This window comes from Sorex araneus, chromosome 6, assembly GCF_027595985.1.
Source record: "Sorex araneus isolate mSorAra2 chromosome 6, mSorAra2.pri, whole genome shotgun sequence".
Classification (NCBI taxonomy): domain Eukaryota; kingdom Metazoa; phylum Chordata; class Mammalia; order Eulipotyphla; family Soricidae; genus Sorex; species Sorex araneus.
In genome coordinates this window covers 5,065,580-5,092,804 of record NC_073307.1, presented here as the reverse complement: position 1 = coordinate 5,092,804, position 27,225 = coordinate 5,065,580, and the positions used below count along the sequence as shown (strand labels likewise).

Here is a 27,225-nt window from a genome sequence, read left to right as displayed (position 1 = left end):
AAACCTCCCATGTCTTTGCTACCCCCCAATTCCCTCTTCCCTCCCTAATAGTCGGGGGTCCCCTGTCTCCACACTCACTCTCCCACCTGAATTGCTTCCCCCCACCCCACATCTCTGTGCGTCTCTCAGAAGCCAGTTCCATGACTCTTTTTAGACCATCTCTTCTGCCCGTGTCCTCTCTACACCCATAGGAGAATGCCTCTTCCAGGGATTTTCTTGCCAAGATGATACTTGGCCATACACGCCTAGAGAATGAAACTTGCTTGTCCTCACAATTCTAGAGTCATGAAAAGATTAATCAGAAAAAGGTTTGTTCTATTAAACAATAATCTCCACTTCTCTGGGACAGAAATCGTAACTCTATTCTTATTCCAGCAGTACCGTCTGCCAAAAATTCCACAGCCTGCCCCTTTCCCATTTTTTTCTACCTCTTGCAGAATTTAATTTTTTGTTTTCACAATTTCCATCTTTAAAAAATCATCCCCCTTTTTAGCTTCTGCCAGTTCAAAGTATGCAAAATTCACAGTTCTTACAAATGTAAAGCCTTTACTGAGGTCTCCAATCCCTATGAACCTCTCTCTCTGACTCAGCTAGATTTTGATAACTTTTAAAATATATGTAAACGGTATCTTTTCCTGGATTTTATTTGTTGTGCCTCTCACTCGTTGTGCTTTTAGTTGGGTTTATATTATTTAACTGAAATAGGTGATAGAGCATAAAAAGAAAATGAAATTGCTATAGACTGAGACCTGTATTGAGAACTAGATAAGAATAGAAAAGTTCCGGAGCCCTCAAAATATTGGAGTGTTCATTCGGTGTATCACTTCACTTGTATCACTTGTCATCCGATTGATCTTCGATTTGCTTGAGCCGGTGCCAGTAACATCTCCATTTGTCCCTGTTGCGTGCTAGTGTAGCCCAATGGTATCTGCTCGCTACAGGAACACAAAGAGCCTCAAACCGTTCGTTCAGGGTTTTGACAAAGAAGTCTGACCATCTCGTAGGTGGGCAGCCACTCAGTCTTTTGACGTCCCGTGGAATCCAGTCAGTAACAGCTCTAGTCCAGCGGTCGTCTCTGAATCGCATTACGTGTCCAGCCCATCTGATTTTTGACGCCTTGGCAAACGAGACAGCGTCCATGTTCTTGATTGTTGACGGAGGTCGGAACTCCAGATTCCTTCTCTCACTTGAGTGAAACGTGATACTCCAAGCATAGCTCTTTCTATTCCTCTTTGGGATACCCAAATAGTGTTCTCATCCTGTTTGCGTAGGGCCCAGGTCTCTGAGGCCTATGTTAGTGCAGGAAGAATGGTGGAGTCGAAAAGATGTGCCCGGAGCCGGAGGTTCTTCGTTCTCTTAAGCACTTCTTCAATGCTTTATTTTTAAAAATTTTTATTAGTGAATCACCATGAGATACAGTTACAAACTTATGAACTTCCATATTTGCATTTTGTTTACATCCCTCTACCAGTGCCCATTCCACCAATGTTCCACCAATGTTCCCAGTATCCCTCCCACCACTCCCACCCCAACCCCCACCACCCCACCCTGCCTCTGCAGCAGGGCATTCCTTTTTGTTCTCTCTCCTGTTGGATGTTGTAGTTTGCAATAGAGGTATTGAGTGGCCATCATGTTTGGTCTATAGTCTACTTTTGTCACGCAGCTTTCAACCCAAGTGCGTCCTCCCAACATTCTCTAGTAGGTGTTCCCTTCTCTATCTCAACTGCCTTTCCCCCCAGCATGTGAGGTCAGTTTCCAAGCTGTGGGGCAGACCTCCAAATTCTTATCTCTACAACTCTTGAGTGTTAGTCTCCCATTCTGCTACTTTATATTCTCTTGAAGGCATTCCACGCTGCTCTATTTCTCCTGCGCAGTTCTAGCACCAAGTCGTTCCTCATGTTGAGTTCTTGACCCAGGTACACATAGCTGCTGCATTCAGAGATGTTCGTTCCGTTGAAAGCTAATGGAACATCAGGAACTAGTTTGTTTTTTATAAACATTGTTTTGGTGAGATTCAGCTGCAGTTGACCTTTCCACACTCGTGGTCAAAGTTGGCCAGCGTTTGTGCCGCTTGGCTAATATTTGGTGTTATGAGAACGATGTCATCAGCAAAGCGGAGGTAGAGGTGGTGTAGTTGCCGACCCGTCTATCTTCACTCCCATTTCTTCACATTCCAGTTGTTGCATGACGTTCTCAAGGCTGGCACTGACAAGTTTCAGTAAAATGGTATCACCCTGCTGAACCCCTCTCTTTACGTCAGTGATCACTTCCTTGTAGAATGGTGAGATCCTGGTGGTGAATCTGTAATACAGCTCACAGAGGATCTTGATGTACTGAGTTTGAAGGCCCTGTTTGACTAGGGCTTCAGTGACCACTTCAGTCTCAACAGAATCAAAGGCCTTCTTTAAATTAATGAATATTAGACAGAGCGGCATCTTGAACTCTAGCGAAACTTCAATGAGCTTGGTCACTGTGTGGATATGGTCAATCATGCTGTATCCTTTTTGGAACCCAGCTTGCTCACATGGTTGTCCTTCATCTAGTATTCTGCATATTCTATTCAGGATGACTCAAGTGAATGACTTATAGATGATGGACAACAGGCAGATTTGACAATAGTTGCCGTTGTCGTGGATTTCTCCCTTCTTGTACAACAGAATGGTCCTGCTGGTTTTCCATTAGGATGGAACCTTGCATTCAAACAGGTAGTGTGTGAAGAACCGAGCCAGTGAATTGACAAATACTGGCGGCAGATTCTTCAGGTGTTCAAGTCTGACCTTGTCTGGACTGGGTGCTGTACGCGTCTTTACCGATGAAATGACATGTTGGATTTCGGAAGGGAGGACTTTGGGAACCACATATCCATCCTGTGGAATTTGGTATGTGGGCAGGTAGACGTGGCTGTCGAAGAGATCTGAGTATAAGTTGTGAATAATCCTCTCCATTGCCCTTCTGGAAGATGTGGTAGATCCATCAGGACATCGAAGGGCAGTCATATTGGTCTTGTAGTTGGCGAAGGACAGGCGAGCACTGGGAATACTTTTCCCGGCTTCTGCCGCATGGGCCAACATTGCTTTTCTTCTCTCTTTGAGGTCTTCCTTTATCACTTCTCTGCACAGCTTTGTGAGCTCGGACGTTAGCTTGTGATTGTCTGATTGTGGCTTTCCCACTCTCGGTATTCCTTGTGCAGTCATGAAGGTGCTGAACCAGTCAATTGTATTCCTCATCAATGTTGTCAAGGACGGCATCTTCCCACGTTGCCGCAATAGTGCCAAAGAGTTCCCAGTTTGTGGTCATTCTGGGAGTTCTCTTCTTAAACTTAAACTTTGCAATCCTTTCACCCCACTCTGTGAAGTAGAATTTTGCATGAAGGAGACTGTGGTCTGATCCCGGTTGGAATTTTGGGACAACAGCGACATCGGTCAGGCAAAACCTTCGATTGAATATGATGTGGTCAATTTCATTGTGAAACTGTCCACCGGGAGACTCCCATGTCCAACGTTTAGATTCGGCCTTCTGGAACTGTGAGTTACCATGATGGTCTTGGTCGACATGATGAACTCAGACAGTCTCTCACCCTGTTTGTTTCACTCTAGGCCATGGGTCCCAATGTGGAGTTCTTTGGGCGACCTTCTCAGTCTTATCTTGGCATTAAAATCACCAACAATGATCTTATAGAAGGTGTGGTCTTCTTTATAGAACTTTTCCAACTCCATGTAGAACTTCTCAATTTCTTCTTCATCGTAGTTGGATGTTTGTGCATAGACGATGAAGATAGAAACTGCTGGCATCGAGCCACATCTATTTAAGCGTGATCATCCGATTTGATGATCACTTAGAGCATCACTAGATGTTAGGCATTCGAATGAATCAATACTCATGGCCAAGTTCTTGTTGACAAGGACACCGATGCCACCAGCACCTCTGTTGTGGCAGCCTCCAATCGTCCTTACAGGTGTTCCCATGGTTCACACCATATTTGAACCCCATCAAATATGGTGTGGAAATTATGGAAAATGGGTATTTTTCACTTGGTGTACTTAAAACAATTATATGCCATTGCAAGACCATCTGTGACTCAGACTATTACAAATTTGTCTTGTCCACTTGTTATTATCACTCAGAATTGATTTTTCCCAAAACCCCTAAAAAATAAGTAAATAAGAACCCAACTTTATCATTTTCAAAGTTACTAACCAAAGAACACTTTCATTTGTACCATTTTTATAAAGAGCCACAACTCCCATGGGTAGCATTTTGAAATCTTATCTCCTGTAGTACGGTGATCCACATTTTTCTTCCACTTTAGTTCATGTTTGCAGTGGGGAGGGTCGTGTCTGGGATGAAGTGAGGGGTTTCAGGTCGAGCCCAGGAATGCGCGAGCTGGTAACGCTGTAGCACAACGTGGCCCCGGAACAGGTGCATAGCTGTGCAAGAAGCTGGTCTTGGCCTGGCAGGTGCCAGGACACCTTTCTGTCTGCTCAGAGACACCCAGTCTGGTGCCGCAGCATGTACTGGGCACGTTGTGAAGGCAGTTTGCACAGGTTCATGAGTGGGCATCTCTGCCCGCAGCATGCCGTCTGCAGAGCCATCACTGGCACATGTGGCCTTGGCATGAGGGATAGGACTTTGCAAACAAGTGTCACCTCTGATCCCTCTCGGGAAGTGACATTCCCGAAGCTTGGGTCTCGGGCCTAGGGGGATGGTCCAATGGGAGGAAGCGTTGGAGGCAGGAGCGTCTGCAGGATCCGGGCTGTCTCGGGAGCTTTCTTTCCCTTTTCCAAATGCATTTCTATTTTCATTACTTCTTTTTAATATTCTCAAATTGAGATTCTGCAGTTTATGATGCTATTAATAATGGTTTCTTATTTTTTTAAAAAATGCTCTCCCTTGGGCGAAAAACCAGGAGAGCTTAGAGCATCACTAGATAAATTGCACACAAATAATCTAACAAATATTTGGAGGCATAACGATCTTTAAATTAACAGTACTCATGTTGATTTTTTTTTGTCATCTGGACTTTATTGATCTAATAAAATTACATTAAGAATTGAAATGAATTATACATTATTGTGCTCATGTTTCCCCGATACAAAGTTTGAGAACCCATCACTTCACCAGTGCCCATTCTCTACCACCAGTAAACCCAGCATCTCTCCCACCCTCCCCAGTCCCGTCTCCCCCACTCCACCCCACACTGCCACTATGGCAGGGTATTCCCTTTTGTTCTCTCTCTCTGATTAGGTGTTGTGGTTTGCAATAAAGGTGTTGAGTGGCCATTGTGTTCAGTCTCTAGTCTACATTCGGCATGCGTCACCCTTCCCCGCATGACCTCCGACCACATTTTACTTGGTATTCCCTTCTCTGAGTTGCCCAGAATGAGAGACCAGCCTCCAAGCCATGGAGTCAACCTCCTGGTACTTATTTCTACTATTCTTGGGTGTTAGACTCCTAGTCTATTATTCTATATTCCACAGATGAGTGCAGTCTTTCTATGTCTGTCTCTCTCTTCCTGACTCATTTCACTTAGCATGATACTTTCCATGCTGATCCACTTATATGCAAACTTCATGACCTCATTTTTTCTAACAGCTGCATAGTATTCCATTGTATAGATGTACCAAAGTTTCTTCAACCAGTCATCTGTTCTAGGGCACTCAGGATTTTTCCAGATTCTGGCTATTGTAAACAGTGCTTCGATGAACATATAAGTACAGATGTCATTTCGACTATACTTTTTGCTTCTCTGGGATATATTCCCAGCAGTGGTATTGCTGGGTCAAATGGGAGTTCAACCTCTAGTACTCATGTTGATTAAGAAACCAAAACAGTGTCTGTGGCCTACCCAATCACATTGTCTTATGGAAAGCCCAGGAGATGGGTTTTCTTTCTTTTTCTCTGAAGATAGGTTGTGGTAAGAGCAAGAGTAGATTTTAAGTTTTAACAAATACCTTCATCTAGTGTAGGAAAAACATCTTAAGTTTTGATTCTAGTGTAAGCAAAATTGATAGTCAGATAATCAATAAAGTTTATTTTAATTAAAAAACATGGTTTCTTTTTTTAAAAAAATGTTTTCTTGTGCACATCATTTCAATACCACACCCCTCACCAGTGCACCCCCTTTGTCTCCCAAGGACCCCAGTTCCCCGCCCTTCCTAGCCCCGCCCCCCCTTCTGCCCAGCTGTGTGGATCAGTTCTCCTGTTGGGTTCCCTCTAGACGTTGGTTGCTGCTCTGTTGTGGGTGTTGAAGTCTCACACATGCAGAGACTGTTCTGTGTCTGCCGCTCTCCTCCTGACTGACTTCTCTCAGTGCACCCCCTCATTCCACCCGTGCTACGGGGATCTTCTGTTCTTCATGCTAGTCTTGGGAAAGGTGGACCTCAGTTTTGGCACTACTTGGCATTTCCAGGATGGCCTACTGGGCTCTAGAGTCAGCCTCTAGCACCGTGTTCTCCCCCGATGCCTAGAACATTGCCAAACTCGTAGACAAAAATAAAGACTCAAATAGCTGACTATTGAAACCAGGACTGTAAAACATATAAAGGCACGCAGAAGGGGGGTGACGATGTGTGTGGTGGAAGGGGGTGATGTGATGTGTGTTGTTCGCAGGTTCTCAGGGCGGTGCTCTCTCTCTCTCTCTCTCTCTCTCTCTCTCTCTCTCTCTCTCTCTCTCTCTCTCTCTCTCTCTCTCTCTCTCTTTCTCTTCCCCCCGCCCCCCGCTTGTGTTCAGTGCTCTCAAGCCGCTGTGTATAGACTGGATTGGGACGGCTCCTCCTTGTGCTCTGCTTCTGTGTGTGCCGCTCTGCTCTCTTCTGTCTGTCTCTCTATCTCTGTCTCTGTAGTCTCTCCTCTGGTCTCTTCCAACCTTTGTCTCTGCTTCTTTGTCTTCTCTCTCGCTTCTGTGCCTTCTCTCTGCTTCTGTGTCTTCTCCCTCTGCTTCTGTGTCTTCTCCCTCTGCTTCTGTGTCTTCTTCCTTGCTTCTGTGTCTTCTCACCACTTCTGTGTCTTCTCTCTGCTTCTGTGTTTTCTCCTCTTTCTCCTACAGTCTTAGTTTATATAGCAATCACATAGGATGGTGACACAAAAGTGGATTAACATTAACAAATCAATAAAGAGGGGTTAGACCACTCCTCCAGAAGATTAACAAAATCTCATCTAAGGAGATTACTTCAGATTACTAAGAGATCCGCTCAAAGGTGGGATCCAAACAAGAGTATGTCACTTTCTTCCTTCCTCAGCTAGTAATTCGCTTAAATAGTTGTAGTAAAACTACTTCTAACATTTCTAGCAATGTCATTCTGTATGAGCACAGTAAAAGATATATCAAAATTAAAGTTTGGTTCTTTCTGAGTACATCTCACTATATATTCCAGATCACAGTCCTCAGGCCAGGTTAGTCTTCCTAGCCCCAACTGGGTCCTAATCTTGTTGTTACTTTTAAATCATGACAGCATTTGTCTATGACCATGCTCTCAATTTATAGTTAAGTATTGTGGCACTTTGGCCTGGCCCATTTTGATGCCAGGGTAACTCACAGCTTGCCCTGGGTCCATTCCATCCCTCATCGAGACCCTGCTTATGGGATGTTAGGAACTAAGGGAAACTGAGCCGAGAAAGCAGATACCCATGGGTAAATATTATTGGAGTCAATCAGTTCCCAAGTGACAAAGCATAATATTTACTGTCTTCCCATGTCCATACAGAAAGGACATTGCTTTAAGGTAAACTAAGTTCCCCGCGGCAAGGCTGAAAGGACAAACCCAATGTTATCCTACACAGGACCAAAATAACTCCTGCTATATTTCTTAAGCTTGATGGTTGGGGTCCTTTTCTTCATCTCTTTGGGTTTCCAGTACTGTGCCAGAACAGAATCCTACCTGGAGACCATTAATGAACACTTTGGGTGTGTTGCAAATCTCACTGTATCACTGTCATCTCGTTGCTCATCGATTTGTTCGAGCGGGCACCAGTAACGTCTCCATTGTAAGACTTGCTACTGTTTTTGGCATATCGACTACGTCACGGGTAGCTTGTCAGGCTCTGCCATACGGGTGGGATACTCTCTGTAGCTTGCCCAGCTCTCCAAGAAGGACAGAGGAATCAAACCTGGGTCAGCGCGTGCAAGGCAAATGCCCTACCCGCTGTGCTATCTATCGCACCAGCCCATATAGGTACTTAGAGGCCATAATGTTTAGTCCATAGTCTACTTTCAGCACACTTGTTGCAAATAAGCAAATAAATTCCTTAGACCTGATTTAAAAGAGGAATGCAACATACTCATGACTCACCACTTGATTCACTGAATACACTGATAAAAATGTTAAGAAAATACGGACTAAAACACAGAGTGAAACAACTATACTTCTCATCAGAATATCTGAAATGAAAAAGATGAAAAAATGTCAAGTCCTGTGGATAACATAGAGGTAGTAAAATTCTTATACTTTGCTGATGAGAGTGTAAATTGCTAGATGCATATTGTGAAACTATTTGGCAGTATCTCCTAAAACTGAGCGTAGAAATTCGCTCTCATCTAACAGTTCCACTTCAGAGTCTCCACGCAGTGGAAATGCACACAATTTCTCTCCAAAAGATACACAACTAAGATGCTTACTGAGAGAAATTCGAGAAATGCTACTCATAAGAAACGACCTGGAAAATCCTGGAAGCAAATCCCCATCAACAGTGGGAAGTATAAATAATGGTTTATTCACGTGGGGAGAACATTACGAAGCAGTAAGATCTAAGATGCACACAACATTATGTATGCATTTCACATAGATAAAGCAAAAGAGGTCAGACACATGCTGCTTAAAGTATAAAGCACCATTTGTATAAAGTACAAAAAGAGGCAAACTGTTCTGTCAGAGGTCAGAAGAGTAATTCCTGTCAGTGAAGGGTCCTGACACAGAATTATCAGAAGAGGGGCTTTGGGGTGTTTTTTAACCTGGGTTCTGCTTGCTTTAGGTGACTTTAGTTTGTGGAAAATTTATTCATCACATCCAATGATATGTATACTTTTTTTGCTGTGTGTATGTATATGATAACTATCTCCACATTCTAGTCATATTGCAACTAGAGTTTCAAGTTCCAGGACCCCTGGGGTGCTGGATAGCTAATATCATTTGGTGAATCTTCCAACTAGCTCTAGCTGAGTTATTCAAGGTACAATGATATTAATTACAATTTTTTTCTTTCCCTTTATTTCAGGGCCCTCCCGGCATGAAAGGTGACAAGGTAAGAAAAAGCACAACAGAAATGAGTGAAGTTAGTGGAAATCCCTGTCGAGAGGACCTGTACTATAGCATATACTAAACTGTATTTTTATCTTTCTGGTGAGGATGACGTGCTTTGTGCTAAACAATCATTTTCTCTTCCTTCCTGCCCTCTAGGGAGAACAAGGTGATCAGGGACCTCGGGTAAGTCGCACTTTTCCCATCCTGGGTGGAAAACTAATTTTGAGTCCCAATCTTATGGAACTGAAGTAGCCCCAGCTTCATAAGTGTCGTTGTGTCATGTCATTCTGTCGTGGCTGGGAAAATTGCCGTACCACATGTAAGTAGAAGAGCCTTAAAAATAACGAATGTGGATATCCTCTGCATGATCTTAACCAGAGAAGAGTCACAGAAGTCAATCCCACCGATTACGGGCCAGAAGCAAGTCAACCACCTCTATGTTCGATGTTGTTCGTAGGGCCTTCAGATTTGCATACATCGTTTCACAATATTGAGGCCATGTGGATTCCCACTGAATTTTGGCCTTTCGCTGCAGTTAAACTTTATGTGCTATTGCATAAATATGCTATATTACAGATGAAAATATTAATGCATTTTAAATGTGTGTTCTTCATCTCAAGTTTGAATGCTACTTATTTGAATTTCTTGTTTTCATAGGCTCTTAAGTAGATAAAAGGTGTGAGATAATTCAGCATTCCGAGGAGGAAGGGGGCTCTTTGATTCTTCTCAAATGTGGCTCATTTCACCATTCTAACACAATGGTGAATGCTTTGTTGTTACCTTGGTAGTGCCAAGTCCTTTGCTTCACATCTGTGCCTTATTACCCAAATGTTCAGACATACTGTTCCAATGATGTAGGGGCTCCGTTCAGACATACCTCTCAATTTTCTCATGTCACTATGCTCAAAAGTGAGTATTTGGTTAAAGAGAGTTATTTTTTTACAGTGGAAAAGCACATTTAGAACTTTCAGGTTAAAACAGAAACTGTCATGTTTTCGGAGACATGCACAGATATGTCATTAGTTATTGAATTCATTTTTGCCACAGTAGAGATTTGATTGCAAAGGATCTAGTCAACACAGATATGATTGTGTTATCACCTCGTGTTTATTAATCTAGGTAAAGGTTATGCTATGAGTTGCCTTTCTTTCCTGATTCAACATTTTCTTCAGATAGAAATGATTGTGCCTCCGAGCATTCCTTTCTTCACAGTCCCGCTGATGACTAGCTTTCAAACTAAAAGCTCATCCTTAATGGCAAGGAGATTAACCATTGTATCTGTCATGAACGTGACTCTAATAAATTCTCCTAAGCTTAAATGATTAGAAGAGAGCCACTCGCTCTGTACGTGGTGATTAGTTCACCTGGTATGTCTCTGTGAATCAGACGTCATTTCTTTCTACACACGATATCAAAATAACTGTTTGCCCCGTCCAGGTAAGAGAGAAACTTTTTACATTCTGAGAAGTCTTCTTTTGGCAAAGGAAGTGAGGGGGTGGTTCACAGCTTAGCTGTCATCGGTATGCATGCAGTCCTCATTTTCAAAAGGTGTGTTGGCTTTCATCGTTCCAAAAAGTGATGATGGATTATAAAGTGAGGCCAGAATTTCAGAATGAAACCCAAAACCACGTGAAATTCACCTGGTTTTATGTTGCATCACAAACGAATACTTGGACCAGGTTTCTTGAAAGTTTGGCCAAAGTTCATGAACTACTTTGACGAACCCAGACTGTCTTTTATACAGACTTCAGCCAGTTTTCACACTGACTGAAGCCAAGTTCCAGGCGATTCAGGTTTTATTGAGCATTTCGGGTGGAAGGTGGTCAAAATTGATCCTATCTCCCCCTGAATTTTGCCTTCTATTGAAGAAATTGCATTTATTTTATAATGAAGGATGAATCCTCATGGGTAAAAAAAAAATCTAAATTTTCTGGGAAGTACCTGTTTGAGAGGATGAGGAGACCCACTGATTTCCTGTCTTTTTTTATATCCCAATTTGGAAATTGGCAGGTGAGCCATAGTGTGCTAAGAGTTTAATAAACATAAATATCTGAAAAGTTAATATTAGCTACTTTCAAGGGCCCTTATCATTCCAAGGTAGCAAAGTTATGGTTTTCTATCCACAAGAAAATAAGAAGAATAGAGCATAAATTGGACTGGAAACATCTTCAATTTTAATGGAAGTTAACCCACAATCGTCTTCCTAGACACATTCTTCCAAAGATGCTGGTGGAGAATCTCTTCCCTGAACTTTGTACTGAAGTATCCTGTTCATTTCATTCTATCTTGATTTTGGTGGGCCTTGTTACGGGCCACACCTGGCGCTACTCTGCGGCTACTCCTGGCTCTGCACTCAGAAATCACTTCTGGAGGTGTTTGGGGGACCATATGGGATGCCAGGATGGAACCCTGGTAGGTCACGTGCAAGGCAAGCACCCTAGCACTCTGGCCCTCTGATCTTGAATTTAAATTCTACTTTTCCACTCATTAAAAGCAATTTATTTCCTCCTATAATTAACATAATGACCCTACAGCTTCTTAGTTCTTTATTAGATGACTTTCGATTATGGCATCTTTACTATTTCCTTGAATGTGAGATAATTTAAATTTTTATCTTCGCAATTGTCTGTCATGAGTATATTAAGACAAAATATGTGAGTCAAAGCAGGAAAAATGGCAGATAATACATGAATTATGAGGCTGTAACTATTTTGAAATCTTCATGCGTTTAATAACAACAAAAGCATCTACCATGTTTAAGACTATCATGCTTACTGCTACAGAGATGGCAACTGTGTCCACTTTTTGCTGTCTTCCATCACCACCAAATTCAACCAGTCATCATCTTAGGGGATTTTTTATTACTATGGTGGTATTCTCATTAGTCTTACTGCCATTCTTGACCCTTTAGAGTCCATTTTCTGCATAGCAGAAAGATCACTTTTCACTGTAAAGTAGATCGTGTTTCTCTATGTTTTCAACCTTAGAATGAAATCCAGTTCTTATGGTTTGACTCCCTGGACCATCCTTCACGTGTTCTTCAAAGAGTCAGTCACATCGGTGATTTCTCATCTGCTTTCCCTGATCTCCTTGTCATGAGGCTCTTCTTGTAATTGCGACTCCATCTCAAATTTTGTCATAGGAAGAATTTCCCCAACTGCCCAATCTATAACTTTAATCATCTTATTTTTCTCTTGTTGACTGTCTGTGAAGCATGTCTCTCCTTAGAATATGAACCCCCTGGGAGCAAAGACCTGGTCTTTCTAATTTACACCACCTTCACCCACAACAGGGATAACTGGGTAAATGTTGAATGTTAAAATAAAATATTATCATATACTATGTACTCAAGGAGGTGATAATATTACGATTGCCTGAATTTAAAAAAAAAGATGTGGCTGCATGTTATGTGACTTTAGTAGTTATACCAAGAAATACTAGAAGAATGACCCTCTTCCATTTTAAAAAATTTTAAATAAACAAATAGTGTCTCTAGAAGAGGTAGCACTGAGTTAGAACTAACAATTAGGAAATCTTTAATAAATAAGATGAAGAGCATGACATAACACATTCCAAGAAAAATTGATATTGCACATAAGATACAAGTAGGAAATAACAAAATGACTTTTCATTTAAAGACTAACATTTGGCTAAGAAGATAGGTTTCAGTATAGAAAAATGTATCATGTGAGACTGAAATTCATTAAGATCACATTATGAAACATTTTGAATGTTTAGTATGGTTATCAATATTGATCCCTTAACAACATCAGTTGATATTTATTATTATCATCAGACAACTTGGTCTATTCTCAAATGAATAGAAATCTTATGAAAATCTATTTGGCAAATTACTACAGTGGTATTCTCATTAGTCTTACTTCCATCTGGAACATAACTAGAAGTGACCACAAGTAGGCCATGTAGCTCTGTCAGTCATTCAGAACACGTCAGGACAATGTCCCATCCTCAGTGGAGAGGTCAACAGAGAGATAAGTTGGCTCGGTCTAGAATATTGGGTATTATTAGAGTCGGGAGAGGATCAGTAATGGTCAGGTGTTAAGTCATTGAGCCAAAGAATAGTTTCAAAGTAATCACCAAAATGTCTCAAAAGCACCATGTTTTCTGTCAGAAACAGGAAATGAGTCTTGTTTTCTCACATAATAAAATAAATGTTCGGAGACTTCGATGGTGTTATTTATATAATTCACTGATATTACTGCGGAAGTCTCTGTGAATCTCCTGACCTTTCCTTCATGATGGTAAGACTGACTCAAGTCCAACTATCACATCTATCTCTACATCAACAGGGAGGATAAAAGAGAAAAAAAACACAAAAATTTTCTCATGACTTTCTGTCAGAGCTGACTTTTGCTCATGTCCCATTGGCCAGACCATGTCACACAGTCCCTGCGCAGCTAGAACTGAGCCAAGGAGACAGGTGGGAAAGGAATTGGGGAAATCGGGGCCTCTCACTAACAGGGTTTGTTGCCAATGCCAAGCAAAATTCTACGCCAAGAGGGGAAACCACAGGTGTCCACAGCAGAGGAGAAAAGTAGGAGAGAGAAATCTTGAAGCAGAGAGCGGGTGGGAGATGAATTACGTCTTACTAGTTTCATATCCAAGATTGGCAGTTCTGGGGGGAGTTGTGGCCAGGGTAAAATTAGAATTGCTAATACTGCAATAAAATGGCAGGGTATAAAGCAGTAGTCTTGGACCTGATTGGCTGGAGGGGCTGGAGATGAACAAAGAAGAGAAAGAGAGAGAGAGAGAGAGAGAGAGAGAGAGAGAGAGAGAGAGAGAGAGAGAGAGAGAGAGAGAGAGGGCTGATGTTCTGGTATGATAAAAGTCAGCAGGGAGGGTGAAGACAATACATGACATGTTGAATTTTAATTGTGTCAAATTTGTGATTATGGTGAGTCCTCTCACTGGAATAATGTAGCCAACAGAAATCTGAGGCTGGAGTGTTGGGGACAGTATTCTTGGTGGAATTAACACACCACCCAACTGTCACCGAGTGAGAATGGAGACCATGGGTAAAGGTAGGTGACAGAGTGAAGGGAGGACCACTTTCGGAACATCCAGGGGGAGCCGAGGGGTAGAGGAGACCAGGACAAGAGCCTCAAGGGAACAGCATGGCACTGCAGCGCTTGACCAGAAAGGACAGATGCCTCAGAAGCAATCAGAGCGGTCCATTGGGCTTTTAGTTGGGGGCATTCAGTAGGTTTGTTTTATTTTATATTGTTTTGCGTTAGATGATAATTGATTGGCACATGCTTTAATACCTTCCCTAACCATGTTTGAGGTCCTTCCTTCCTCAGCAGCCTCTGGCTCTTGATAATTGACAATAAGAACAGTTATAATAATACAACCTAAATTGAAAAAATTAGTTCAACTACTGTGCAATAAACTCTTTTTCTAAATCCTAACTCCATCTTTCACGTACATATCTATATCATCTATATATTTTTTCTCTCTTCCCATTCATTCCTCATTTGGTTGTTAGGGTCTGTGATTTGAACACAAGATACTCATGAGGAGTTCAAAGATTTTATTAAAGAGAGTTGTTACTGGCTTAGAGAGAAAGAAAGAGAGAATGAGGGAGAGAAAGAGAGGGTTAGAGAGAAGAGAGAGGGAGAGGAAAGAGAGAAAGAGACAGAGAAGGAGAGAGAAAGAGAGAATGGGAGAGAGGGAGGGAGAGGAGAGAGAGTGTATATTGCAGACTGACTGGCCAGGGCTGTAGCCCATGGAGAAAGGTCGGGGTACGACCCCCACCAAGCTCCGGAAAGGGTTTAAGTACCCTAAAACCACTTGTTCTTTCTCCTTAACTGACCTGTAAGCGTATTGGTTAGTGCCACCTGTGAGTGCCCCTTTGTTCGAGTCTTTCTATGCCTGGCCAACCAGTGGATTCCCACTTTTTACTGATGGGCTGGCACTATATGCAAGCACTGTAAATTTTGTTGGTTCTGCTCCCTTTCCCAAGATGTGGCCTCGGGTTCATGCCCAGTTCAGCTGTCAGTTACATAATCAGACCCAACAGCAAAATGGCTACTAACAACTAAAATGGCTGCACTCTTGTTCACGCCAAAAATGGTTGTACTTTGCTTCGAACATGTTTTTTTAAAAAATCAATATTCATTAGTTTTTCTTTTGATTTTTGTCTATCCATCTTGTCCAAGTTAGTAATAGTTATTATCTTGTTATTAATGCAAAGAAAGCTCCGGGCTTCAGGTGGGTGGGGTGGGGTGGTGGAAAGCTGTGAGATTCGGTCTTGGGATGTCAAGGCGGTACCTCAGGCCAAGTAGCGAGCATGGGAGTCACATTGTACAAAGGCAAAAGGTAAATGGGAGGGAAGTTGACACTACTTGAAGGCTGTTGACGGAAAGATGATTTAATGCAGAGAAATGGCTTTTTGGCATGAACTTTCTGTCTAGATATATTGAACCAGTTTCAAACCAGTGATTTTAGATATAATATAACAACCATAGATATAATTTAGTTTTGTTCTAAGAGACACCAAGGATTAGATTTCTGTGAAGAAATGCATCCTGACATGAGAATTGTATTTTCCTCGTTGAGTCTTGGGGAGATGTCATTACAGATTTGCCGTTTGCCCTTGAATTCGTTTTCGCAGTCCAACCCGATGCTTCAGCAGTTTAGAGCTTGTGATTGCATCACTGGAATGTTGCTTTTGTGTGTTGCTGGTCACCACCCTCATGATCCGAGACCTTCATTTCATCCTCGTCAGTTTTTGTCACAAAGTTTTGAGACTCTGACTCACCCCTGCGTTCAAGCAGACCCTGGCAATCTGCCGTAAGGGTGCCGGAAGGCGATTCCTGAACCAGAAATTTTAATTCCCTGAGAGTTAAAACTAATTGCTTAATCTCCCAGCTCGCTCAACACCTGTGTAGGTAGGTTGCACACATCCTCTCTAAGCCTTGAGACAGTCCAAGATGACAGGTGATCAGAAAGAAAACGTGGCAAAGTGAATGCAGTAGAATGAAGTGCTTACAGTCATTGGTCCGGCGCCAGGCTGGATAGGGACCACCTTGGCCAGTGTCTGTGGCTATGGTTACCCGAAGTACTAAGTAAGGTAATGTGTGCGAAATCTGTGGTTCGCTCTCAACAGCTCTCCTCGAGTTTCACATGGAGGGTGTGGGATGAATTCACATAATGTGCGTGGAAAGAAGTGGTTCAAGCCCACTCAGCCTCCAAACTGTGCTGTTCCCTGAGGTCCAGCTGCCTGCCCTTCACTCAGGTCATTGATGTCCACGTGAAACAATGGAGGCTACAGAAATAGCCCAAGTACTGACAGCAATAAATAATGGTATTGAGTTCTTAAAATCTGCCCCTCTTGCTTTGAAGATATACCTTCTACCAACAGCCGATGATAAGAGTTCCTTTGACTTCCCATATGTGGATGCAGAAATCAAACTTTAGAAAGCTTAAATATTTGGTGCTGGTCAACAGAGCGTGGTGGACAGGATGTGAGCCTAGGTACGTAGCGGTTATATGGCCCACCTGTTCTCTCTTTAGTCCTCTACAGTAACTCTCAAACATTAATATGCCCATCTCTTCCTGATGAGGCTTGAGATGAGAACAGGCTCAGAGACCAGTTTCAGCCCTTTCATGCTCATCTGTCGAACCCGGGGCTAGGATAAAACCGAGATTCCACTTTCTTTCTACAGTGCCAAGCTGCCTCCAGATGGTTGCTAGGACCCCTTTCAAGTTTAACATTTCATGGTTCTGTGAAGAAATGAAGAAAACTGAGAGCACACATGTGAATAGGGTACCTCTTTGCAATCCTGGTGGTCCCTGTCTTTAAAACACATACACTGTCAGCCCACCAAAACACAAATGAAAGAAAGCATGCCAGCCCGTGATGCCACAGAGACAGGGGAAGGGCGGGATTGTACCTCCATCCAAGGGACACCAGGACACCAATTACCTTGTCACGCAACATTACTCACTGCTCAGCAACATGGCACCAATTTGGAAAATGTGCATTACGGAGATCTTGGCGGTTTCTCTTAGTGAGCCTTTTCCCTTCAGGACGACCAGATGAGCGGTCTGCTTTCTGCTGCTCATAATGCTGTGTTTACATGTTCTACAAGGTATTTTGTTCTTCCGGCTTTTATTCGAAGCCTCTTTTTTTTTGGTGCAAAAGATAGAATTACATTTCTTGATCAGTAACAGAACCTGAGTGTCAAATATAAAAGGTTCAAGACTTTTAAAGGCTTTCCCCAGGGTTGTTGGTACCTGTTGCCCCTACCACGCTCTCTCTCTCTGTTAAAGGGGCCTTCAGGTTTGCCTGGTTCATAAGGGTCTCTGCCCACATCATGAACTGCAACTTTTAAAAGAAGCAAAGTGATTTGCAGTGTCTCTTTTCAATGAAGGAACTGTCTTGTCCGAAATTGTGGCACATTTCTTCACCGAATAAAATGAACAAATATCATGAAATTACCTTTTGACTTTTGCCTAATCTTTAATCAGTTGGCTGCCACAACTTGCCCAACAGCACAGAAGTCTAATAACTGGATGATTTAGTAGTTATTGGCTCTAACTTCATCAGCTAACAGCTGGCTCTAAATGAATCCTGGGCACTCAGTTTCAAGAAGCCACCCAGAAGCTCCACTTAATTTTGTTCACAAAATTATTTCTTTTCCCAGTGTAGTGAAGGAAATTTTCGTAACAGCTGGGACTATGCAAAACTGATAGTATCTTAAAAACATCGTGGGCAAAAAAAGATTAAGTTCCAGAAAAGGAAAGCATTTAGAAGTTTATTTTATTATCTTAACCCTTGTTGACTTGAGTGATGAAGCAGATTCTTTGGCTCTGCTAAAACACTTAGGTCTGGATATTAATTTGATGCTCTTATTTACTTAACCCTTGCCTCTCTCTTAAGCACTAATGAATACTCAACTCTTTTGCTGCTGAATGTATTACCTGTGAGGAGGGAATGGAGAGAACACAATGGAAAGAAAGAAGTTGTGAGAAAATTATTTTAATGCTTTCCAGATTCAGCAGAAGTTGGCATGGAAACAGAAAGCTCATTACATTTGCAATCACTCTTGTTACATTTTATAATCAGAGTTCTCTTTTGAGTATTCTCTGTCATACTTCATACCGAGAGCTGCTATATTGAATTGAATCCAGGAATATTTGTCAATTTGTTAAGTGTGTCAACATGAAAAATAACCTATATTTGCAAACAATGGTTGATGTATAGACAATATTTTTCCTGGAATTCAGTGTTGCAAATTATATGCCAGTTTTTGGTTATATAGCTGAGTTCATCAAGATATAAAAAAAAGAAAAATATAAGGGAAAAATGACTACCGATTTTACATCCCTTTAAATATAGTACATAACCCCTTGGTATGATTTTGGGTATAAATTTACAAAATCTGTAAATATTTATAAATGACACTTAATCAGGTTAGCTTATTTTGAAAATGTTTGGAAGTTATAGTGAACAATTTGCAAATCCCTGAGCTACAGATGATATATCTTATATTTGAGTCTTTAGCTAAAATTTCTGTTGATGACCATAGATATAGTATAAAACCAAAAGTCTATCCCAAGCATATTGCCTAGTAAGGAATTCTAGTCAGTTTTCAGTTATGCCAGTCAGTTCCAAATATTCATTATATTTCTTTTTAGTTTTTAATACAGTGATAATTAATACCAAAATAGTTATTCTATTTTTTCAGTACATGTACTAACCAACAGAGCTAACCAATCACCCTCCTTCTATTTTATAAAGATTTAATTTGCTTAAACTTTTTATACTCATTGTTCTATCAATTAGAATATTTCTCCTTTTACTGTTTTACATGATTTGCATGTCAGACTCTTTATATATTTTCAGGCTATGTGTACCATTTTATATTTTACTCAGGAATGAATGGAATGGAAGATTTTAGGTGAAGGGGAATATATACCTACATATATATATACACTTATTGTTCTATTTATTTTGCTTGAATTTTTGTAAGTGCTATTTACTGTAAAGTTTTCTAAATAATAGATAATGCCTTGTTGCATAATAATCACAAAACTATATAGAATCTCTTTCCTTTGTCTCATAGTTAAGCAAGTTAATTTTCACATTAAAGCAAACATTGAGAGTCTTCAATCTATTTTCCATATAATGTGCTGCTATGGGTTATAATAGTGCCTGCAACTAAAGAATGTAATAAAATATGGGGGTAGAACTAGATCTGGGGCTGGTTATTTTTATTATTATATAAGGAAAAGATAGTCTTTAGATACATATATTAAAATAGTATTTGAAATGGGCTGAAGCGATAGCACAGCGGGTAGGGTGTTTGCCTTGCACTCGGCTGACCAGGGTTCGATTCCCCCATCCCTCTTGGAGAGCCCGGCAAGATACCGAGAGTATCCTGCCCACACAGCAGAGCCTGGCAAGCTACCCGTGGCATATTCAATATGCCAAAAACAGTAACAAGTTTCACAATGGAGACATTAATGGTGCCCACTCAAGCAAATTGATGAGCAATGGGATGACAGTGATACAGTAATACAATGATTTGAAATGGGAAAAAATCCAGATTATTATGCTATAATGAATTTCTATAAATACAATGATAAATATGTATTCTACTATAATATATAACACTATGAATAACAGTGTCCAATTAGATAATATTTGACACTATATCTATGAACAATCTACAGATTGCAAGTAAGAAATAAAGCAATTTATAACTAACTCTTTTTTTTTACTGCACCAAGTGATGCTCAGGGGCTACTCCTGAGTCCAGGGGGTGGTTGGAGGACCATATAGGACCCCAGGGATCAAACCTGGATGCAAGGCAAGTGCCTCTACCTGTAGTATAGGCACCTGTTATACCTGGTCCCTATAAGTAACTTTTTTAACTAATAAATTTCAACATAATTAACACCTTTCTATCCTCAGCACTCCCATATGCATAATAAAATAATAGCTTCATCCAAAATGTAATGGAGCAGATTAACCAAAGGAAAATTGAGAAAGTATGAAATAGCAGCTTTGGAGTGGTACATTGGAATTTGCGGAAGGAACTAGACTTCAGACTACATTTTTTATTCTTCCCATCAGAGTAGGTGGAATAACGGCTCCCCCACTCACGTTCCGGGAGAGCAGTTCCTGTCGGGCTGGGTGAGATGTCTCTGGAAAGTCATTCAGTGCCAGACATCAGCATCCCTGCACTAATGTGTCCACCGGCCCCTGCCACAGACACAGCCTGTAAATCACGGGGGCAAACAGGACTGGCTTTGTAGGGGAAGCGTGTCAGCTGCAAGACCCTCCTTCCGATCCAATGAGTGCCTTAATGACTTCCCAGAGTATTAGGAACCTTTGTGTCTCCTCTCTTAGCAGTTAGTTAAAATTTTGCTTGGGAATTGTTGATGTTCAGAGAAATCCTTACTGGCTGTTAGGTATTGTTTTCTTTCTACATCATTTGCACAGTAAACTTTTAAGTGACTGATCATACAAATGATAATAATGATACTAATAAAGTGACATTATTGTTTTCATAGACCATATACCTGCTAGCTCCTCGGCATCCATGCCCTGCTTTGGTGTGAATCTTGTGAAGGATCCTAGTGAGGGAAGAACAGCATCAGAATCTTGCAGTGAGCACTCAAAGCATAAAAACAAAAAAATTGGTACTCTAGGTGCATTTTCAGATAATTAGATTTAACTGGGTTTTTATTTTTTTATTTTTATCTTTTTAATTTTTTTAAATTTTATTTTATTTTGTAAAGTTGTTCACAGTAATTTATTACATTTACAATTCCAGCACCAATTCCACCACCACTATACCTTCCCACCACCATATTTTGAATATTTCTACCACGACCCCCAAAGCCTGTCCCCAAAGCAGGACCTAACTAATTTATTTTGTATTGCTTGTTATGAATATTCTGCTAAAAATGATCCCAAAAATTTTCCTTAGAAGACAGTGTGTAAAGATCGTTGTATTTCACCCTGGAGCCAATTAAGCCTTAGTCTTGGTACATCAGTGGTGTAGAGTATGAGATGTCATGCAGCCACGAGCATACTGCTCATTTCAGGAATTCTAAAAATTTAAATACGGTGATACAGCTGAGGTTGCCTCCATTTTTTTTAACTGGATGTTAACTTTGGGGTCCAGAGGCATCTCTGTGGCTTGTTGCTCTCGTGTTGATCTCTTCCGTGAGATTTATTTCTGAGTTTCTGAATCATGGCCATCAATGAGCTTGTATGACACCAGAGGCAGTTCCTGGATGTGACTGCCAGGCTACCCAAAACACAGGGATCTGGGGGAGGTTGCCCACTCCCGACTCCGTGCTAGCCTGGAGATTTCAGTCACAAGTCCTGTGTACCTCAGTTTTTCTGCAGATTTACTTATGGATGAGGCTTGTCCAAGCCTGTGGAAATCAGTCGTGAGCATGATAGTGATTGACTTCTGGAGGTTTCTGGCCCCTGGTGCTAGTTGGGGTTGGGTGGGGAGACTCACCGAACCCCCTCTGGGTTGCCACCAGTGAGTCAGCCTGGTGCGGAGTCCAGAGGCACCTCTGTGGCATGTTGCTCAATTGGTGTTTTTTTTTTCTCAATTTTTCTTTATATGTGGACCTTTCATCAGGTTGGTTTGGGGTATTTCACTGGAGGGCAGGATGACCAATGAAGCCCACCCAAGATGCTCAGGGCTTAACCCTGGCTCTGCACTTAGGGATCATGCTTTGGGGGACTTGGGGGACCATATGCAGTGCTGGGGGTTGAACCCGGGTTGCCTGCATGCAAGGCAGGTGCCTTACCCACTCTACTATCTCTCCCGCCTTCATCAGGCTTGTTGTCAGAAGATGAGCTCATCTGATTATCTAGACTACTAAAATTGTGGCCCAACCTTGAGATATCTCTGCAAATCCTCATTCCTCTGTTTTGCAGAAGATCATCCCTTTATGAGAGAAAGGATGTGATAAGGGGGTTGTAAGCAAGTTCAGAACACACAGAAACATCTTCTCAAACATGTCAATGGGCAGAGTTGGTGTTATGTTGTCTCTTTCAAGACTTGTGAGTTGTTTCTTGGATTAAAAATTTCAAACACTAGTGGTAGAATAGCTTGGAGTGCATGAAATGAATGAGTATCTGGGTTCACTCCCCATCCCCAAACTAGTAATAACAGAGAATAAGATAAGAAAAAAATAAATCAATAATCAAAACAATTTATTTTTTCAGAACTCAGATACCTTTCCTTATCCTGTTTCCATATATTTCTTAAGGATTGAGGAAGTGAGAAGTTAAAAAAATGTCATTTCCAGAATTTTCTGTAGGAATAAAAGCTTTCATTTTGTTTTTCAAATTATTTCTTTTATTTAACAATTGATAATTAAATGATGTATTTATTATAAAATTTTTATAATTAAATTACTTCAGCATGTTCCCTACACTCAATAGAGGTCATGACAGCCCCCTATAATATATCAGCCTTGAGTGTCTCTTACTCCTAACTCATTCTTATCCTACTGAATAGTTCTTTAAGAAGATAAACACCAGAAAAACTATAGCATAGCTTCTCAGCTGTTCTAAAAACCAGAATCTATTTTGTCTTCATTAACTGGCTAATATCCATCATATGACAAAAAAACACTAGCTTCAATTTAATTATTTACATCAGTTTCATTTTTTATATTTATTTGTTATAATGTCTTTGCTGTTAAAAGAATTCATAATCTACATACTGTAATTTTGACTCTGAAAACAATAACAAGATATATTTTATTTTTCCTTAAATAATGTTATTGTTTGTCTGCCAAATACATTACTAACTACTATGCTTAAATTAAGAGCATGACCCTCTAAACTTTATTAATTTTCTATCACAAATAATGTACATTATTTTTCCATCGGTAAAGTGACATACTAAAATCTCCTCTTGTCGGTGTTAGGAAATTCTAGGATGCAACATCATGAAGATCTTCTATTTTGTTGTCTTTTTTGTATGATTCACATTATTTTTTGGTCTTACAACCTTTAGTTCCTTAGTCATTTGCAATTATTCAATAATGTTTTTTAAAGGAACGGAATTTTGAGGAGTTACAGAAAGAAGGGGATATCTGGAGATCTAGGAGACATTTTGAATTTGTTCGTAAAATTAATGTAGAGATTTACAGCTTCATCCTTCATTTTGCACTTTTAGGCAGAAAAGTCAAACAAATTGAAATGGAGAAAACTTTCTATGCCCACTGCAATGCTGCATGTTAATGCTGTAACTCTATACTGGTCTGGGGTATTACTTCCACTTTGGAGCAATGTAGTTCTAATAAAATGTGTCAGAGAAGAATGCAAAGTTTGAGTCATGGTATCTACCCAGAATTTTATATAGGAACTGTTAGAATAACACAAGACATTTAGAACGTGTCAAATGAAATGGCAAATGCCAACAAGGTTGTAGCTTGAGAAACTGTCACAACTTACCCGGGATTTCTTTGTAGGGGAGAGAATAACACCTTTGGGTGTCGCACAGGAAAGGAATGAGACATTTTCATTTTTTCCTTAATTTTGAAATGTGTGCACTCTTATGTACTCTCTCTGCTATAGAATAATTCTTTCTCAAGAAATAATTATGGAGGCTGCAAACTGGTAGCCCACAAGTCTGATTCTGAGAATAGGCAATTACTATTTGGCATTTCCAAATTAGGTGCTAGCATTTTAATACTGGACAATTCTACATAAAAATATTTCACATGGAATACTGAAATATCTAATATCATTATGCAGACATTCTTTAATAATTTAATTAAAAAAGCGTAGCCAGGCATACCCTAGCCACATAGATTTATTATTGTGTACTATAGCCAGGGACGAACATTAAATAACATTGGTGGTTGTATCATATAAATGAGTACTGTGATCTATTCTTAATTTATTATCTGCTACCTATGTATTATCTAAATTAACCAATTTAAACTTTACAGGTATTTTGTTGTTGTTGTAGTTTTCACACCTTTTTCTGCTCCTCGCTTCTCAGCTGTGTATTTGTAAAGCCCGACAGAGCTGAACATTGCTCTTGACTCTTTTCCCCACATACTCCATTCTGTGGGGATCCCCCCGGATTCTGATTTTAGTCATTCAACTAATACTACATCACTTCTTCTATTTCTAGAAATTTGATATGTAAGTATAGAAATGGTTGCACAGACACAGAGACAAATGATTCTCAGACCTAAAGCTGCTTTTGGAAGTTTCTTGCAAAATATGTTTCCTAAGTCATATTTGTTTCACACCATTTTCCCAACATGTAATGATTTTCCCAAGCCATATACACAGGCTGAGAAACAGAAAGACTTGAACTATTGATGTCTATGAAGTTTTCTCTCAACTGTATATAATGTTCTGAAACTTCATTTAAGATGAAAAGTGATAAAATTCGTCCTCATATTTGTATTTCATAATTGCTAATGTCCCTCTCCTGATAGCTTTAGCATAAATAAGTAATTCCATTTTAATAATGATACAATAGGCATATTTCATAATTTTTGCCACATATGGGAGTCATAAAGGTTGTTGCTGATGAGGTGTTAGAAGTGGTTACTTATCTGAGCATGCCAGATGCCACCTGGCTTTTAAAACTAATGCTTTGTTCCTTACGGGTGCTGAAATTGAAGACCCACTGAAGGAAAAAATATCATTTATGACACATGTTTGTATTTTGGAAATAGGCTATTGCTTTTAGATCTTTTAAAAACATCAGAGAAATATTTTCCCTTGGTCTTAATTATTTATAATGTGGCTAAGCACAGAACTTAATTTTTCACTGTTGACTTTTTCTTATTTTTTTTTTTTGGATAAGTAAGACAAATACTCCATTTAATGTTTACTAAATTAAAAGACTAAGTACACTTTTACTTTTTCATTAGCTTATAAGAATTAATCCTTGTAATCGCAGGATGGAAAAAATCTTGCTTCTTTTACATGTGGCAAGTTCCTTTGCTAAATGGAATATTACATTTAAACTAACTTTCTTAATTTAAATTAACACTTAAATAATGAAACTGACCCAGCCAGAAATTGCAGCAAAAATTACTCCAAGCCCTCATTTACAGTAATTTTCCAAGACAACTTATTCTTTAGTCTTGACATATTTAGCTGACTTTCTGTCATCAAAATATTTGAAATTTGGACACATAGAGGGAAAGTCAAGGTAAAGGAAAAAGAGAGTTGGAATAGTGTCAGTCTATATTTCTCGTATCCCTATCATTATAAAATTTAGATCTCAAGTCACAGAGGTCAGGAAATCCTGTTCTGAAATTCCCAGAGAAAACATAACTCTCTCAGAGATCGTAGCTGCCTCTTTCCCTGAGAACTGCTGACAGGACCCCGCCCAGACAGACCCATCCTGTGGAACACAGGGATTCCTTCCCAGAGCACTGCACCTTCTCCCTCTCTTCTCTCTGTCCTCTCAGTGACCTCCTAGCAATTATATTTCAAAGTTGTGTGGCTCGAGCGCCAGGGATTTCAACAGCAGTGGACCCGGGGCCAGGAACCCTTCCGTCAAAAGCGAAGGTCCTTCAACCGTTCTTTCCTTCAGGGTGGGGTGGGGGACAAACCCTCTCTCTGCTTGTTTCTGATTCAACACCCAAAGCACAGAGATGTTGAACTGGGCAGTTGGTCCCACTGTAGTATTTGTGTGTGTGTGTGTGTGTGTGTGTGTGTGTGTGTGTGTGTGTGTGTGAGGGGGGACTGTAAAATACGTTACATTGCACTGGTGAGAAGCGTGTGGAGAAGAGGCAGAGCCAGGATTTCTGGCTTCTCATGAAGCAGGTGGGGAGGGAGCAGATCTGCTCCCCCAGGGTCAAATCCATGGTGCCTCGGGGCTTCCTCTGAGCCCTGGCTTGGCTCCCTCTCAGCCCAGTCTCCGCAGCTTCCTGCGGTCTGGAGTCTCCTTCCTTCTCCACGTTATCTGCCTGCGCCTTGCAGCCCTTCGACTCCCCCCATCTTCACAAGCGTCATCAAATGTAAAGCCAGTTCCAGAGCCTTCAGACATGCCCTGACTGGAAATCAGTATTTTAGCCCCCTCTGGAAGCATGTAAATTCCAGGCATGCTTTCCAGTCACCGACCGTTGTCGCTCTTGATGCGTCACTGAAGAGATCCTGAGAAAACACTAAACGTCGAGGATATGGAGGACAGTGGAGTGGGTTTTAGGAAATGGGAAGATATCTCCATGGTGCTCCTCCAAGGAACGTGACTCTTCTTGTCCTCCGCCCTCCTCAGTTATCCCTGAAGCGTCGTCCCCTTATGCCCAAGGGCCATTAGACATGGCTGTGGGCTCAGCTCTAGGTGCGGTGAGCCAGAGTGGAGAGGAAATAGAAGGGTACTTGACCACCTGTTCTTTCCGGGTCCTTGGGCTTGTCACCCACTCTTTCCTGGTGTGACTACCGCCTGCCTCCTAAGCTACAAGTAAGAAACTCCTGTGCAGGGAGCTCGCCCCAGGAAGTTCAGGCAGTTCAGCGAGAGCAACTTGAGCAAATGCACCAGGAGCCAGATACTGACGCGAGTTTCTAGGGAACAGCAGGACACTTTTGCTCTTTCTCTCCCAGAGCGAAGAATGCCAAGAAAGTTGATGTTTTCTCACAGGCTACTGGACAAATGCCGATTTCCCCATCTATGGAAGGTGCCTTGTCAGCTAATGAATATGCTATTTTCTTGGCACCATTCTTTCCTGATCCATGCTGTGCTCCTCTCCCAGATGTCCATGGTTTCCTTTCTGGAAATGGATAGGTTATACTCAAGTGGAGGTGAGCCCCGGACCTCAGCTAGAAAGCACTCTTGGTTTGGGAGACGTGTAGTGTTAGGATTGCCTTGCACACTTGATTCACTGCCTGCCATCTGAGATGCTTCAAGAATTAAGGGATTGTTGGTGTGGGCTCCATAATTCAGACTGTATATTTTAAATGCATATTATATGAAGATGGGATAGCTTTAAAGTTAACTCAAAAATG

General features: G+C 41.0%; 1 protein-coding gene across 1 annotated transcript in view; it reads left to right on the top strand.

Annotated features, from left to right (window-relative positions):
- The window catches only part of COL25A1 (collagen type XXV alpha 1 chain), a 454,237-nt gene that overhangs the window by 296,393 nt on the left and 130,619 nt on the right, over positions 1-27,225 (top strand). Inside the window, exons 6-7 of the mRNA XM_055140998.1 lie at positions 9,211-9,237; positions 9,393-9,419. Coding sequence (XP_054996973.1) covers positions 9,211-9,237; positions 9,393-9,419 — 54 coding nt within the window. The remainder of the gene's footprint in view (positions 1-9,210; positions 9,238-9,392; positions 9,420-27,225) is intronic.